Genomic DNA, 16,244 nt, shown 5'->3' with positions numbered 1-16,244 from the left:
ATGAGCTGGTAGATGTAGCTGCGGACTTTATCGGGCGGTGCTCCGTTGGGCAGTTCCTCCAGAAGCTCCAGCATGTTCTGCAAACACCAACGAGAGGAATTCACCTCTCGACAGAGCTAAAGCGTCTGTGCAGCTTCAGCTCCGTCAGCGCGGCGAGCGTGTGCTGTAGAATATGAATGTTCCTCAATAATTCCGAGAGAGGGGATTCCTCTCGGCGGTCTGAGCGTCTTTTCTTTTAACCCCGACAGAGGAGAGGGAGCGGGGACACCGTGCTAAAATGACTGGAAAATAAAAACCGGTCATGAAATAAACACTTGGCTGGATACCCTGGCAACACAGTGGGGAATACCATTATTCACCAGCAGCATAGTTCATATGTTGCCATGGTGATGCCTGGTTTTTTTTCCAGTGTTTTACTGAGCAGCCGCACCATCCTGAAACTTAGAGGAGATACGGCAGAATAGAAATGTGGGAATCAGTGTGCACACGGTGAAGCAACAACCATAGCGTCGTTCAGCTTTACCCGCTCGACATATTCAAAGACAAGGTAGAGTTTCCCCCTCCTGCGGAAGGCCTCCTTCAGCTCGACGATGTTGTCCTGCTTCAGAGTCCGAAGCATCTTCAGCTCCCGAAGCGTCGTCTCCTTGACCTCCTCATTCTCTGTGCGGAAATGAAATGGGACAGCAGTGACACGGCGGTCCTGTTTCCCTCTCCCTCCTCTTCTAATCCACCTCCCGCCCATCGCGCCTTCGCTCACCTTCGCTGTCTTTGAACTTCTTAATGGCCACCAGCTCATTGGTTTCCTGCGGAGACACGAGGAAGGACGCGAGTTGCGTTCAGACATCGAGAAAATCAAGTCTTAAGAGTCGAACAAAGGGTGTCGCTGACTTTCTAAGACGGATAGACGGACGGGTACAAAGATACACGGAACATAAAGATCTGAGTAGAAGTAAGAAATGGAGAGTATTCGTGGAACGAAAGGTGAAAAGGAGAAATAAGAGAAGCGGTGAGGATATTTAAATTGATTTCCTGCCCACTCTTCACACAAAAAAAGAGCCACAAAAGCCGTGCCAATGCTCTCATTTGAATTATTTTACCACAGGGCACTGGCACACAAAAAATAACAGAACATCCTCGGCATAGTTAATAAGCATCAGATTACTTAATTGACCTTGCAGAATTTTTCAAGCTGGCATGGGTGCAGATTCAGAGATTTACCGTATAGCTTAGTGTCAGAGGCTGCGCTGCAGCTGCATGCTTGAGTTTTGACGTTAAATATTGCACGGTTAAAAGTGGAAAATTAAAAAAGGCTCAGCTTTGTTTCTGACCATATAGTGCAACTGTGCATACAGTAAAAACTTCACAAGGCTTAAATGTAGGTCAGGATGATAACTTCCTTTTTGGTCTTCGAAAAGAAATCTGTTGCCAGAGGACTCACAGAATAGTCACACATTCCTTCATATAACCTTTAGGTTTTATCTTTTGATTTGATTTTTTTCTACTGGCTTCATCCATGCTGGAATTAATATATAAAGAAATATCAGGCGATTAGCGGGAGCCTCCTTAACCGAGAACGAGATTCATAATATGTTTGGAAGGCTTTGATAATTACTCCAAAAAAGCTACAGAAACCCCCCCTAGAAATATTGCCAGAATAAAAGAATTTGAGGGGATTTGTTAGTAATATTTTACATTGACTACGTATAGCACGTTCCAAGTTTGGAGAAATATGCTAGGAGAAATATCTTCTGGGTGATTGAGAGATGTGTAAAAATGATGGGAATCAACATTGTGATGGACGTATTAGACACCACAACTATCTAACGGCCTGTTCGAAGCCCCAGACTTTGATATTGTGGACGTTTTTGACAAGAAACTGATGAGGAAGAAATATCTAGGTTGAGGTGAGATTAACATGTGTCTAGGGCTTTTCAATGAACGGTTCAATACTTTGTGAGGCTGCAGACCTTAATGAACGAGAAGGGAGACTTGAGGAGTTTCGGATGTAAAATGCGTCATATCGGCTCATTGATTTTTCAGAGAAAATAAACCCACAAACAGATGGAAGGGAAGCAGTCGCTCACAGATGTGCACGGCCTGCTTTAACGGCCTTGTCCACACATGCACTCCAGTCATGACTGCATATTTCATCTCAACAGCCATTGCATACGTGATTCTAATATTCAACACTGTTTTCGATCTGTGCTGCTGATTAGAGACAATGGTCCTGAGGAAATTTACAACATACAAGGGGCCACAGTGCATCTCATGTTCCTCTGTTGTCCTTTTGTTATATGGAGGGTCGGGGGAACAGAGTCGGCCTCAGTGTCAAGAAGAGGCCACGCTACAGGGAGCTGCGCGTCACTGGCAGCGCTCTCTCACACACACACACACACACACACACACACACACACACACACACAACAAGCCAATTGTTTGACGGAACACAGTGTTTTTTAATACAAGGATGTGCGTTTAAAGAGAGCTCCCGGTGAAGGAGAATCCTCTATATGAATAACACACTGGCAGATTTACTGTGTTCACACATGCGGACACCTTTGCGGACACGTCCTGCTCTGCGGCAGCGCTTTGACAATGTGCTGATGATGCCTGTGCTCATGTGTGGTCTCCCCGACCTCCACCGATTTACCTTTTGAGCCACTGTTAAGTCAGCACACCTAAAAATAGCGTCAGGCTTGCTAATTTTCTGCTGATGCCATGAGCAGGTCCTGATTGTCACATTACAAAAAAAAAAAGAAAAAAGCTTTTTTTACCACAGGAATCTGTTGAGTTTTATCTTGGCCATTTCTATTAACATCTTTTTCTCTTTCCTTTTATTCTGTCTTTGTTTTTCCTCGCCTCCTTGATTATCTTTTAACCTCTTTTGCATATACGGTATGTGCATGGATGTGTATATGCAAGTACATTATGCGTACTCTAATGTAATGGTTCATTCGACATCATACAGAAAAATTTGTGCACATTTTTTTGTGCAAAATCCTACGAATGTCCAGCAACATGAAGGATCAGGGCGCCTGCACAGACCTCCTCATTCAAAGAATGTATTTGTACGAACACTGAATGAGAACAGCTTGGTGTACGCATGTGTGCAACCGGCGAAATGAAAAAGCACCTACCTATATGTAGTAAACCTTTCTTAACCAATGTTAATTTAGTCAACACAAATTATGACATGTTCGTTCATCTTTTCTTGACAAAAAGCGAGACAAAGGCGGCGACTGAACTCACTCCCTTGTTGATTAATTCACTACTCCTGAGATAACCCACACTGAATAATTCACTCCATAGAGCGCAGTCGATTCAGATTTCAGACCCTCACCGATCATCATCATTTTGACAGTTATAATGAACGATCTACCGTTTTAAATCAAAGTCCACTGTTGACAACCGCACATCTGTGGAATCACACACTGTAGACCGACATGGACTGTACTCTCGATTCATAAAACAAAACCCTTTGCTGCCTGATATTTGCGCAGAGGATAATTTAGCCACTTGGCCTCATTATGGCCTCGTTGGAGCTGGTTAACATCTCTTCTCAGGAGTCTAGCATATGATGCATAATTCATGCTTGCATGGTTCCGTGGCAGGACAAAAAAAGCTCATATACATGCCTGAAGTTTGCCAAAAAGCACTTTGACTGCTTGGAAATGTTTTGGTGGACTGATGGAAAAAGGGCCCCACATAGCAACATGAAAATATCATCCAGCTCGACATCAAAACGGAGAATAATAATTCCTATGTTTACCCCTGTATATCTCACAGGATTATGTCAGGGTGTATCCACCTGCGGAAGCCCAGTAGAAGTTCAGTGGTGCAGGAGTAAAATGACCTTAACCCAGTAGAGATGCTGATTAATCACCACAACATGATCAGTTCACAACCGGGCCATCCCAACAGTATGTCTGAATGGAAGCAGCTCTGTAGGAACACTGGTCCAGAATTCCTCCTGAACGCTGTGAGGGTCTGATCTGCAGCCGCAGGCAGCGCTTGTTTGAGGTTAATGCTGTAAAAGGAGGCTTTGACCATTCACTAAACCCAAGGACCTGAGATTTACGTATTCAATAAAGCCTGGTGTGTTGTTAGCTTACGAACAGTGTCTCTGTCTACACTGGTGACGTCGATGAAGATCCGATCACTTCCTCAGGGTTCACTCACTGTGCACAGCTCACGTCTGCGCTACATCACTGCATACAAACACCGTATAGACACCGGGGAAAGACTGGCTAGCACGTAGGTTGAGCTATTGTCACTCCTGAAACACAAATTCAACATAACACATAAGCCCCCGTACGCACACCCACATACGCTAATACAACACTTGCACAAAAGTGGCAGAACATTGCACGAACGCTGGCGCGCGGTCGCTTGATTAATTCAATGTGCCATCAAACGCATACTGTACTGGAGAGCATGCACGATTTAAACGGCAACAATGTTTAAAAAGCAATTTCATTCCTCTACTGCTTGAGCCTTCCCCTGACTCCCTCAACCACAGGTCTGCTCGACTCCTAACAGGGTGACCCATTTACCATCAACATAGGCTCCGTATTCCAATACCTCCCTCTGAATCTCCTCTCCTCCACACACTCACTCTATCTCTCGCTCTCACACACACACACACACACACACACACACACACACACTGAGCTTTTCTCTCTCCCTCTGCCATCCTTCTCTCCTCTGCCCTGGTTCCAGCTGAGAAAAGTAAAAATAACTGCTCTCTTGTAGCAAAGCTTAAAATCTTTTATTGTCATGGCCTGTGTCTGTCTCTCTCTCTCTCTCTGTACATGTTGAAAATGAAAAAGAATTCCCTACAATGTAACTTACGTGTGAAACATGTCACATGTCACTTCTTAGCAACGTCTTGCTCTGTTTAACTTAACCACACTTTTGTTGATATTACTATTTTTTTTGTGAAATGGAGAGAATCAAAACTGAATGGTCCAACGGATACAAGAGCCTGAGACAGAACACAAATATTGTTGTTGCCGCACTGATTAAATGACCCACAGTGTTATTGACTTGGAATTATTTTTGCAAGCATGAAAACGTATATCGTGGATCAGCCGGTGTGTTTTGTGTTGAATACGTGTGTCTTTTTGAAGATGAACAGTAAAAGACTCAACAATATGGTGAAATTTCAGCGTTGAGTAAAAGTGGAACTTAGAGCAGAATATGAGTAACATTATTGCCCCACTTCTGCAGGAACACTCACAGTCAACCAGCTGTGGGATATACTGTATATATATATATTCTAGTGTTCACTTGCATTTGGTACAAAGGATCCCTTATTTATATTTATCCCTTTACCTATAGCAAAATATATACATAATCCATACACATAGTAATCCCCACACGCACACATGTAATGTGCCTTGTATGTTTCATCATTAAAGTATTTATTTATGACTGACTCGAACAGATCTGTCCTAAAAGAAATATATTATCTAGTGCTTGAAAATGAAAGACTAGTAAGTCATTTCAATTTATAATTACATTTATATTTCAAATGATTGAGTTGCAACAACAGCTGGTTCCCTCTCTTGGGTTCTCTGCTTAAATTTTTCATGCCGTAGTCGAACAATATGATGTACACTGTATCTCCTTGAGACAAAACAGAAGTCCTGATCGATAACTGCAATCTTCCGTCTCGCCCGCTCAGTCTCGCTGCCCTGCGTTTGGACATGTTAGTCATCTGTGCAGGTAGGTAGCCGTGGTTAACTCTGCATAACGCGCTCACGTCAAAAGCTTCCGACCCCCCTCGGTCCCAAATATCATTCTGACGAACGAACGCAGCGGTTCTCACAAATGCAGCACTTCACTATTGTTAACAAAGACGTTAGTCAGAGCACAAAACACTCAAGTGTTCCACACACATTAGACATCGCTGGAAGATGAGACAACTTGTCGACCAATTTCCACATTCACTGTCGGTTGCGTTCTGTATTATAGGACGTGCGATGGCACCACTTCAGTTTAGGTGTTTTATCTGCTTCTGTCGGGCTGCGACTTCCTCTCCACCCCTCATGTTCAGCTTACCGTGTCATTTTGTTCATGCCTCCAGAATGCCAACGTTTGCTTATTTAGAATTCCACTCAATGTATATAATTTATGGCTCTTTTAAATTTTTCATGAAGAATAGCTTTGAAAGAATTTCATGTTCAAGGGACCCCTTTAAGGTCTATATGAAATAAATATGCACAAATGGAACATGCAGGAAAAGGGACAACAGGACAAAATAACTGAGCATTCAGGGTAACGAATTAATCTGAAATTCAGGAACACAAATCTGGTTTTCTATGTGGGCAGTAATAACCTTGATTTGTATTCTTTGAACTTAGATCTATAAATATTTCCTTGTCACATATAAAATTGGGTGTAGGAATCAAAATTGAACTAAGAGTTATTCATTCTGAAACCAAATCCTCTGTCAGAAACACATTGGGATACAGCAACAGTATTAAACATTTAAAAATGATTTTGCATCTCTCATTGTGCGGCACTCTCTCTTCTCCACTCCGCTGCAACTGTTTCTCCTCCTACAGTAGGTCTCTCACTCTGTGTGCGCTAATTAGGTGTTTTTCCACAAATATATTATTTTCTATAAATGTGCCGACAGAAGGAGTGGTTCAAAATTACACAAAAAATCCAAGCAGAACATGTTGCCTTAACCCAACCAGATGCATCTTTACTACGGAACAGTTTTATTAATGTAGCTCACTGTGGATGATGTCGTTCAGTTTGAATCAGTTCAGTAAGATGAAAGTGTGTCTTCAAGTGATCCATGTGAGACTTTTTCATATGTAAAACTCTTTGAAGCATGTGGGTCAATCTATAGAATATGCTTCAATTCTGAGGAAGAAGTTTTCTTAAAATTAAATTGTAATTCAAAGTGACAACTCACAGTTAATTACATAAATTGCTGGCTGATGACCAAGTCGGGGCTGTTGACCCCTGTCAGGAACCTCGTCACGACTAATTCCAACCTGGAAATGTTTTGCAAGAAACCAATTTCTTTATTTAATATGTGACGAAGTGGGTAATAATGTTATTAATTGTTTGTTTCATCATAGTATATCAAAGTTGTAGCTTGCAGGGACACAAAATTAGGGGTTTGTTTGTGTTTTGCATTATCTAAAGTCAGATTCAATCACCTTCATTAAATAAAAACAGATGAAAGTTTAGTTAAGTTTAGTTTGTGTTAATTGGTTCAGTTTTTCCCAAGTTAATTTGTTCTTTTTTTGGGTTAGGGTTACTCACCGTACCCACCATGTGTTCCCGGAACAAAAACAGGAGGTGCTTGAACACTTCCTGTATTTTACACCCTTGGTGACATCACCAGTGATGTCACCAAGGGTGACTAGGAGGTGGGGAGGTGTAGTGGGTTTTGAAAGTATTATTTGCTTTATTTTTTATGAATTGTGGGAAGCAAACTGTTCATTGAACGCTTTGTCGGGAGCGGTGAAACAAACTAGTCTATAACCCTCATTTCTATGAATTGTCAAAACAATAATGATAAATCTTTTCTGTTTGGTTTTCTTAGATGCACACAACCTTTTTTAGCAACTCTGACTGAATGTCAAAAGGACCAATTGTTAAAGACGTCTGGTATAAGAAGATATAATAAGAAGGTGCTTGATGGGATGAGAATATGTGCTGTTCTACTGATATCACATAAATGATGTCCTTTCATTCTCGTTCCAGCAGGGCTAAATGTGGAAATAGCTCCTTTTTTTTGTAGCTGCTGTGACTCCTCACGGCAAAGGGCACCTAAAATTACCTTTAATGACGATTTCCAATTTTGCCTTTACTTTGACAATGCTCCGCTCTGACTTCAATGCACAAGTCTTTCTCTTCCGATCAAACATTGAGTCAGGGCTGCAAAGTGCCGTCTTAAAATGGCACATTTATGGCATGGTTCTTCTATAACTGCTGTACTGATCTTAAATTGCTCTGCAAAAAAATCAACACTTGTTTTGTTTGTGTTTGTGTGTCTGGTATAACCTTCACCATCAGTAATCTGAGTAATTTGGTTACCTTGACCCCAAATTTCCATGATTTCTAATCTTTGTTTAACTTAAAAAAAAAAAAGTATGTTCACTAGTGGTACAGGTCCTAAAGCAAACTAAACAAGGGAATAAACAACGGTTTACTCTGAATCTAAAAAAAAGTGACGGACAGTTCTTAATGAGATTATTCTTCACCTCTGATATCCGTCCTAATTCATTTGATTTATCAAGCACAATGCGGATTCATTAATTTCATATGTAAACTGTGTCATTCCAAATCCTATGATAAATTATGAAAAAAGCTGATTATTGATGGGTCACCTTTGCTGTAACTACTGTTCTCTTTGAGATTAAACTTTCAGTTAACATCACTTTAATAATGAAGGCCTAAATACAGGTGCTAATAATATTTGCAGTAATCTGCCCTCCATCAAACCAAGACACCAGTGTGTGGTGTTTGAAGATGGACCTAGGTCTCAGTTCTCAGTGCAGTTTATACAAAGATAATACACTGGATGCTCTAAAAGGAAATCATAAATTATATAACACTATCAAATTTAAAAAATGTTAGGCCTAATAACATATTTGTTTAGGAAATGTTTTGCCTTCATCAAAATCCATCTTTCCATTATCTATACCGCTTTATCCAACTAGCTATGCTCCAGGCCCCTTTTGCAGGTCCCTCCTCGAAAATGACAGGCCCAAAATGAAGAGTATATCTCTGCAACTACAAGGTCTATATGAATAATCTTGGTATCTATATAAAGGTAACACTTGTGAGATTTCAGCAGAGGTGAAGAATCAAGTATAGATGTTATTGGGTCAGAGTAAATGAAGATGGAACACAACATAAATGAAGCCTGAAAAAAACTTCTAAGTGAATATCTCCTATGTAATAATGCAGATGAAGCCCATTCCTCTTGAAATCCATAGAACAATATCTGAACATAATCTGTGCCAAATTTCATGCTGATAAAGTGGATCAGGGCAAAGTTACAGGCTTTAGTAGGTCATTTCATTTCCCTACATGACTCTGTAATGAAGACGAGTGAGCATCTGTCTCTACATAAACGATCTTTGTAGTGCAACGTAATGTGGTCAGACCTTCGAACAGACTCAACGAGAAGTACAAAGGCGGGTATCTCAGGAGCGCATTGGTCAAACTGGGTGAGTGACACGTCTATAGAAGAGTCAGAGCCAGTAGAATCGACCGACAGCATCAAAAATCGCCCCAAAGGACGCCATTTGACATGCGACTTCCGCGTTTGTCGAAGTAGGACGGACCAGGCGGATTAGTATCTTGAAATGACGAGCGGTCTTTGTGCTAAGCTAACGGAATCGGATTTATGGATCAAAACACAACTTTTCCTGGAAATACCTGGAAGGTAAGGCATCATTCATGTATGTCGCTGTGTTGATACGAACGTTGGTCAGCGGCTGGTGAGCTGACTGTTTGTCTGCGAGTTAGAGGAAGGACAGTGTTGGAATCTGCAGAGGCTGGGCGTTAGCATGGTATGTAGCTTGTGTCGTTAGCATGTTGGTAGCAGCAGCTATCAAGTCTGTCATCGTTAATATATTATCATGTAAAGTTGTCGTGTTTATGTGATATGGTGACTCCGTTGCTGGTGTTTTACTTGTGTTTCGTGTCGGTGAAGAGGGTTGACGTTGTCGTGTAGCCGAGCGTCTCCTCGTTCTGCGCAGGTGCCGTGTGGCTTCATAGCTTCATGTTTAGCATGTAGCATGTGTGATTCCAGATATCATTTTACGAAACAAACGTTTTCTTTGCTCTTCTTCGGCTGCTTATTCGATGACAGTTGGTCGTAGAGTTATAATAAACACACTATTGGAACCAGTGAACTCTGCGATTTCATATGTAGCTTGTGTTGTTAGCTCGGAATATCATGACTGTCACATGTGGACATATCGGACAGTAAGGAAGGACAGTGTTGGAATCTGCAGAGGCTGGGCGTTAGCATGGTATGTAGCTTGGGTTGTTAGCATGTTGGTAGCAGCAGCTATTAAATCTGTCATTGGTAATATATTATCATGTACAATTGTCGTGTTTATGCGACATGCTGATTCAGTTGCTTGTTGTTTTCATTGTGTTTCATACAGGTGTAAATGGTTGATATTGAGGTGTAGCGCAGTTTCTAACCGTTCTGTGAATATGCTGTGTGGCTATATTGCTTCATGTTGAGAAAAATGATGAGTGATTTGGTCCAATTGTGTCGGAACCAAGGCCCGATCAGGTTCCTATGGAGCAGGTCAAGATTTATTAACCACTGCACGACCGTGCAGCCCCATCATCATCATCTCTCGCAATGAAAATGCACCAGAGCAGATATTTCTAATCACAATTATGCAAACCAAAATGACTTTAAGACCTCCAGGGAGGAGAAATGCTGTCTTACCTTATGCCTGCACTTAAGCACCACTCCATATGCTCCTGGACAGAGAGAGACACAGAGGAAAGACACGAAGTACAGATAAAGTGAGACTGATATATGTTCTTAAGTTTCAAGATCTTAATTACGTTTCGGCCTTTTGTACCAAACATGTTCATAAAACCAAAATGTCCTCGCAGCATCAAAGTGTCAATGATGGAGCCAAACTGCTCTTATAAAATTAAATGAACTATTTCTATTTTTTTTCATATTTTTTTTCTATTTTGTTTACAGGCAGTGTTGCTTTGTCACTACACTTACTGATTTTCTACCTTTTTCAAAAAAAGTACACATTGACAAATCAAGCAACTTGTTGTGCAAAGCTGAGCTACTTTCTCAGGTAACAGTTACATGTGGTAGTATTTCAAGCGAGTGGAGAGGCACATCTTTTGAGCAGAGATAGTGGGAGAGAGGCAAACGGAAAAAGATACTGAAGCTTGTCAAAACCAGAGGTATGTGTATGATGAATAAATACATTTAAAAAACTCAAAGTGATTGAGTCACTCCTCCCAGTTTTATAATGTTACTAATTTACAAATTTAAATCATTTGGGCCATATACTATCAATCAAATATTTCTAGTCATTTTTCATTTCACTGTAGGCTCAGGGGGATTACTACTGTATATATGTAGAATCTGCAAGAACAAATACAATTTTTCGGAAAGATGAATGTGAATGAAACAAACCAAAGGTGGTCTGGGAGCTCTGCCTCGTGCATATCACAGTAGTCCAGCTGACTTTGGATGAGATGGCGGGGTTCACCGTGGACAGCGTGTTACTTCAAATCTCCCATCATTTAATCGCAGTCCTTTGTGTTTTGAGTTTTGAGCAAACTGTGCTGAAAAGCACTGATATATATTAGATCACAGTTAGTGAGAATTATCGACACTGCAATAACCACTGGGTCGAGCTGTCTTCTCACATTAGATGAGTTCAGGGATGTAATTCACTGAAATCAGCCACGAATGATGCTGCTGACAGACAGAAATAATAATGGCTGCGTCGTTTACTGTGTGACCCACATTTGTGTGGAATAACTAAGAGTCATGTGCAGCTAGACTTAAATTTGTATCTTCATTTATTTCATCTTCTGACCAGCCTGATCGCACAGAGGAAGAGTAAACCAACCTTTTAAACTTTAATTACCTTCCAGAAGAAAAAATTTGGTCAGCACGATGACATTATGTTATCAGCATAATAAGTTTAGGGAAAGATTGTGATCAGGATTAAAAGACAACAAGGTCTGTCTGTGTGAAATGAGCAGCGCTCTCCTGTGCTAAATGCTTGGACAGCTCACGATTCACCATAGTCTGCTTTTCCACAGCGCCGTCTCCAAGCATAGTTTAGTAACAGTTTCACACGTCGTGCAGATATAAAGCCTGTTAGGACGTGGATGGATCGTGCCCTTTGAGCCGCTGGAAGGTTTTTCATGTGAAACACCAATGCAGGAATTTTTAGATTAGACACTAGGGTTTCATACCACTCCTGACAATCTTCTCCAACCGATATCAGCCTCAGACCCCTTCAAAATCCATCCGTATCATTTCAAAAATGTTTTAGATACAAGACCTGATCGTAGTGATGTGTACACGTCAGCTTTACACTGTGAACTGAACCACAGGCTCCCAAAACACCCAACTTCAAATTGAGGAAATACAGTTGACATGACGTCAGTGTCACGTTCAGAATTGTAGTACATGCATGCGCTAAAATCAGCTGCGTAAAAAAACACCCACCTTCTCCCACAATGCCAAGGACTTCAAACTTATTCATCACATCACCGAGGGTGGGGGCTCCTCCAGCAGGTGAAATGATCTGCTCCGGGGTTTCAGCGAGGCGACTCCTGCTTTGACCGGCTGCTGACGGAGTGATCTGTACAGTCCAGGAGAAGAAATGTGGCCTGACCACTCCCCATCTTCACTCCTTTTCTTCTCCTTCTTCTTCAGCTTCTCTCTTCCTCACTCTACAGAGCTCTCCCAGCCTCGCCTCCCTCTCTTTTATTTATGGATCTGACTCGAGTTGTTTCAGTAGTCTCCAAACTCTCACTTTATTCCATGTCTTGAGGTTGTATGTGTCGCACTTCTATCCAGACCTCTACGGGGTCGTACCTGCAAGACGGGAGACCAAGTTGTTAAAATAGGCCGTCATAGGGTCACTCCAAGGTCCAACTTCCCATCATCCCCTGAACAGGCGGTTGCATGCCTGTGGTATTCCTGGCACAGATGGTAGCTATAACTAGGACATGTAGATGTACAGAAAGGCTTTTCCTTCAGGACACATTTGAATCATGGATGAGTTATGCATGACTTCCACACACTCAACGTATCCCTTCTATTCCAATCAGCTGCACATTCAACCTGGAAGGATGCTGCAGGGATGACAGTAGTGAAGTGGAGGGAATATATAATGACTGGCAGCGGTGTTAAGGGCATGCCTGCTTTGCACAGTCTTAACTTTGTAGTTTGGTGTCAATTAGTCAGGCTACTTTTGTCTTCACAACTGTTAGACGCCATGACATTTTGAGCAGGCGTTCATAGTCCCTCTAAGGACCAAATGAGATTGACTTTTTTCTTTTTTTGTTGTCTTTTTGTGTGTGAAATGTCTCAACAGCCTTTGGATGGATTGCTTCAGGATCTGGTACAGATAAAGATGGTGGAAAAGATGATTAAATCTACCAAATTTGCTGATCCCCTGACTTTTCTTCCAGTGCCACCAGCTGGTCAAAGTTTTCTTTTAATCCAGTAAAATATCTTAACATGTCCTATATTACTTGGCACAATGTTTGGGTCAAACGCCCCCTGACCTTTTGAGGCTGACTTTTCTGCTATTTAGAGGATTAGAACTATATTAGATGAACTGCTATGAGATTTTGTACATCCACTTGTGTGGTCTTTTTTTTGTATTTTGTTTTAAGACGGGGAAAAAAATAACAATTATATCAAAAGCCTTAAACGTCCTTCTGTCACAAATCCCAAAACGGAACACGTTTATCAAAATGCCTTTTTTGCAATGCGAATGCAGTTGGAGTGGAACCATCAGAGCTTCTCGCATTATCAGTCCAACTTCATTTGTATAACACTTGATTTATTCAGCAGTGAAAAAAAACAACACTTTAATGTTGAATGGCTCCTGCATGTGTCTGAGTGGGCGTTTTCCTATGCAGTGTGCTCTCCACACAGCTAAGGCTTTCCAGGGGGGAGAGAGATAAGGTGGATGTTTTGGCCATCGTCCATGGCTGTAGTCATTTTAAGGATGTGGTGCTGCCATCACTGGGGAGTGATTAGATCCACGATGGGTCTTCTTGTCCGAATCTACATATGTGCCATAACAGCCCGCAGAGATAATGGAGAAAAAAAACTATAGGAGGCATTATTCCCTGGAAAAATGAGAGCAGGTTTATTGATACACTGCTGATTCTCCTTGCAGCCATTGGACAGAAAGCTGGTTAAAAGGTGGAAACAGAAAGTCCTGATAAAATAATTGATGGACTGGATTGAAAAGGCCAGTCTTGCAATACCCCCCCCTCGTTTTCTGCACAATCACAGAAAGCCCCGGGAAGCAGTGAGTTTGGCAGTGTGCATTTAACACGGGCAGGTGCGTGCGTCCGCGTGCGCGAGGGTGTTTGTGCGCGTGTGTACATGAGGTGACAGAGAGAGAGAGAGAGAGAGAAGGAGAGAGAGGGAGAGAGATAGGGAGAGAGAGAGAGAGAGAGAGAGAGAGAGGTAGTAATGCTGCTCTCTCTGCACCGAAACTGCGTCTCTCTCTGATCGCTGCGTCGCGGAGCGCACCGCCGATCCATCGCGTTCCACGCGTTTGTCAGCCTACACAGCAACCAGTGCATACATTATAACGTGGCACACGGACCGCGTCCGCGACGGTGTTGCACAACAGCATCCGCGAATGGCGTTTTTCCCATAATCACAAATTTGGACACATTATTTTTACGCACGCTCAAAAAAAAAAAAAAAAACCCGTAAAAAGATTCAAACATCCGATCGCAGCCCCGTCCATCATTCCATCGATGTCTTTACCTGCAGATGCGACGTGTCGCCTGTGTGAGGAGGTGAGGAAGCACAGTGTGTGTGCGCGTGTGTGTGTGTGTGTGTGTGTGTGAAGCCCACAGCATCATGCCCGTGAAAACGATGCTATGGGAAGACGAAGGAGCATCATGTGGTGTGACAGTGGGAGGGAGGCCCGCGCGTCGTGACACCATCAAATGCCCGATATACTCACTTAATCTCCGGTTGAAGACGGGACCGAATCCGCGGGCATAGCGCCGATGACGGGGTATCCATGTACCTTCAACAGTTCTTCGGCGGCTCCGTGTTCATGCCCCCCTCAGCCCAGCATCAGCTGCTTATAGCAGCAAAATCGTCATCCCCCTGAGCGACGCTGCGCACAGCCAATGGGAGCGCAGACGTCGGCGCGTTCCAGCAGTGGTTTCACGTCCGCGTCGGGCTGGGATGAAATAAAACTTTGGAATGGAAACGGAATCCAGCTCGTGGTTAGTCTGATCGTAAGCCTGCCTGCTGTCGATCACCAACCCCACACGCAGACCCCGGGTCCTCTCTCTCTGGCGATCTTCCTCCACGAGCCACGATGTGTCCGCGATCAAAAATGCTGCCGCGGCTCCTTCCTCCCCTCCACGACTGCGCTAATTGGCGAACTCGATGTGAATCCGTCGGATTCTCAGACGCTGGTTCGGTCTGTTGCACATGTGAGGAGGTGTTTTGTATATATTTGAACATTAAAAGGCTGCAGCTGTACAGACTCAAGCCATGAGTGTGATGTGTTTGACAGCATCCCTTTAGCACATCAGCATCCAGCTGTAAACAACAACAACAACAACTGAGTCATTGTTATAATTACATTTTAAAGCACATTTGGTTTAGGACAGTTCAATCTTTCAGAATAGTACATTTTTTCTTTTCCTGTACACCAATCAATCACCATGGACTATTTTTTTGAGGAGTAAAAGTAACATTACATCGGTAACAATACCACAAAGTAAATACATACTCCATCGCAAGTACGCCAAAGGTCATATATCAACATTACTCAGGACACAAACTATTACAGTAAGTATAATATATAGAGCAATAATGTACTTTTCAAAATACTTAAATCTATAAGGTTTTCATTTATGGCATTTTAAAATCTTATGTCATGTAAATATCTGTCAGATACACAAAGTAACATTGACTTCATACGGATCAGTTCACACTGAGCCAGTGATATCTTAAAAGGCTCATTCTAACCTACCATCCCTGGATTGAAGCCAAAAGAAGAGCAAATAGACATGTCTCACAAAATTCATATACACAACACACATCCACCAAATGACAACACACTAGCCCACAGTATGACCTGTTACAATCCATGCTGGATAAAGATGATGAAATATGATGCATCTATAGGCAACATTATGTGGCCTGGCATTGACGTCAAACCGCTCCTCCATTAATACTGTCTAAATTCATATGCATCAATATTACTTTAATGATATGAAATAGTCATGAAGACTGACCACACATGTGCATGATGGGAACTTCTCTTACAAAATGCTGGTGTTACTTGTATAGCAAAAAAATTAGCACAGTATTTCTACACTGTGACAAAAAATACTTTTATGGACAAGGGGGATTTGGGGTACTTCTTCTTACCTTTCATAATTCCAGCAAACAATCGCCCAAATATAGTTTTCTTCTTAATTCGGCTGATTCGTGTTGGAATGAGTCAGTTGTATTGTTAATTATTTTATTCTCT

General features: G+C 42.1%; 2 protein-coding genes across 5 annotated transcripts in view; one reads left to right on the top strand and one right to left on the bottom strand.

Moving 5' to 3' along the window:
• The window catches only part of cdkl5 (cyclin-dependent kinase-like 5), a 33,923-nt gene extending 18,238 nt beyond the window's left edge, over positions 1 to 15,685 (bottom strand). For 2 of the 3 annotated variants that reach the window (XM_035628220.2, XM_035628223.2), the window contains exons 1-6: positions 14,712 to 15,685; positions 12,215 to 12,586; positions 10,445 to 10,479; positions 758 to 803; positions 524 to 660; positions 1 to 77 (exon numbers count right to left, since the gene is read on the bottom strand). The exon at positions 1 to 77 is cut by the window's left edge and continues 44 nt beyond it. In XM_035628220.2, coding sequence (XP_035484113.1) covers positions 1 to 77; positions 524 to 660; positions 758 to 803; positions 10,445 to 10,479; positions 12,215 to 12,251 — 332 coding nt within the window. In that variant the 5' untranslated portion in view covers positions 12,252 to 12,586; positions 14,712 to 15,685. The remainder of the gene's footprint in view (positions 78 to 523; positions 661 to 757; positions 804 to 10,444; positions 10,480 to 12,214; positions 12,587 to 14,711) is intronic. The other variant, XM_035628225.2, reaches the window with a different exon arrangement.
• Positions 9,255 to 16,244, top strand: part of scml2 (Scm polycomb group protein like 2) — a 29,512-nt gene continuing 22,522 nt past the window's right edge. The window contains exon 1 of one of the 2 annotated variants that reach the window (XM_035628234.2): positions 9,255 to 9,418. In XM_035628234.2, the coding sequence (XP_035484127.1) occupies positions 9,339 to 9,418 (80 nt within the window). In that variant the 5' untranslated portion in view covers positions 9,255 to 9,338. The remainder of the gene's footprint in view (positions 9,419 to 16,244) is intronic. The other variant, XM_035628235.2, reaches the window with a different exon arrangement.

This window comes from Scophthalmus maximus, chromosome 4 (genome assembly GCF_022379125.1).
Source record: "Scophthalmus maximus strain ysfricsl-2021 chromosome 4, ASM2237912v1, whole genome shotgun sequence".
NCBI classification, from domain to species: Eukaryota; Metazoa; Chordata; class Actinopteri; order Pleuronectiformes; family Scophthalmidae; genus Scophthalmus; species Scophthalmus maximus.
This window is presented reverse-complemented; position numbering and strand designations above follow the sequence as displayed.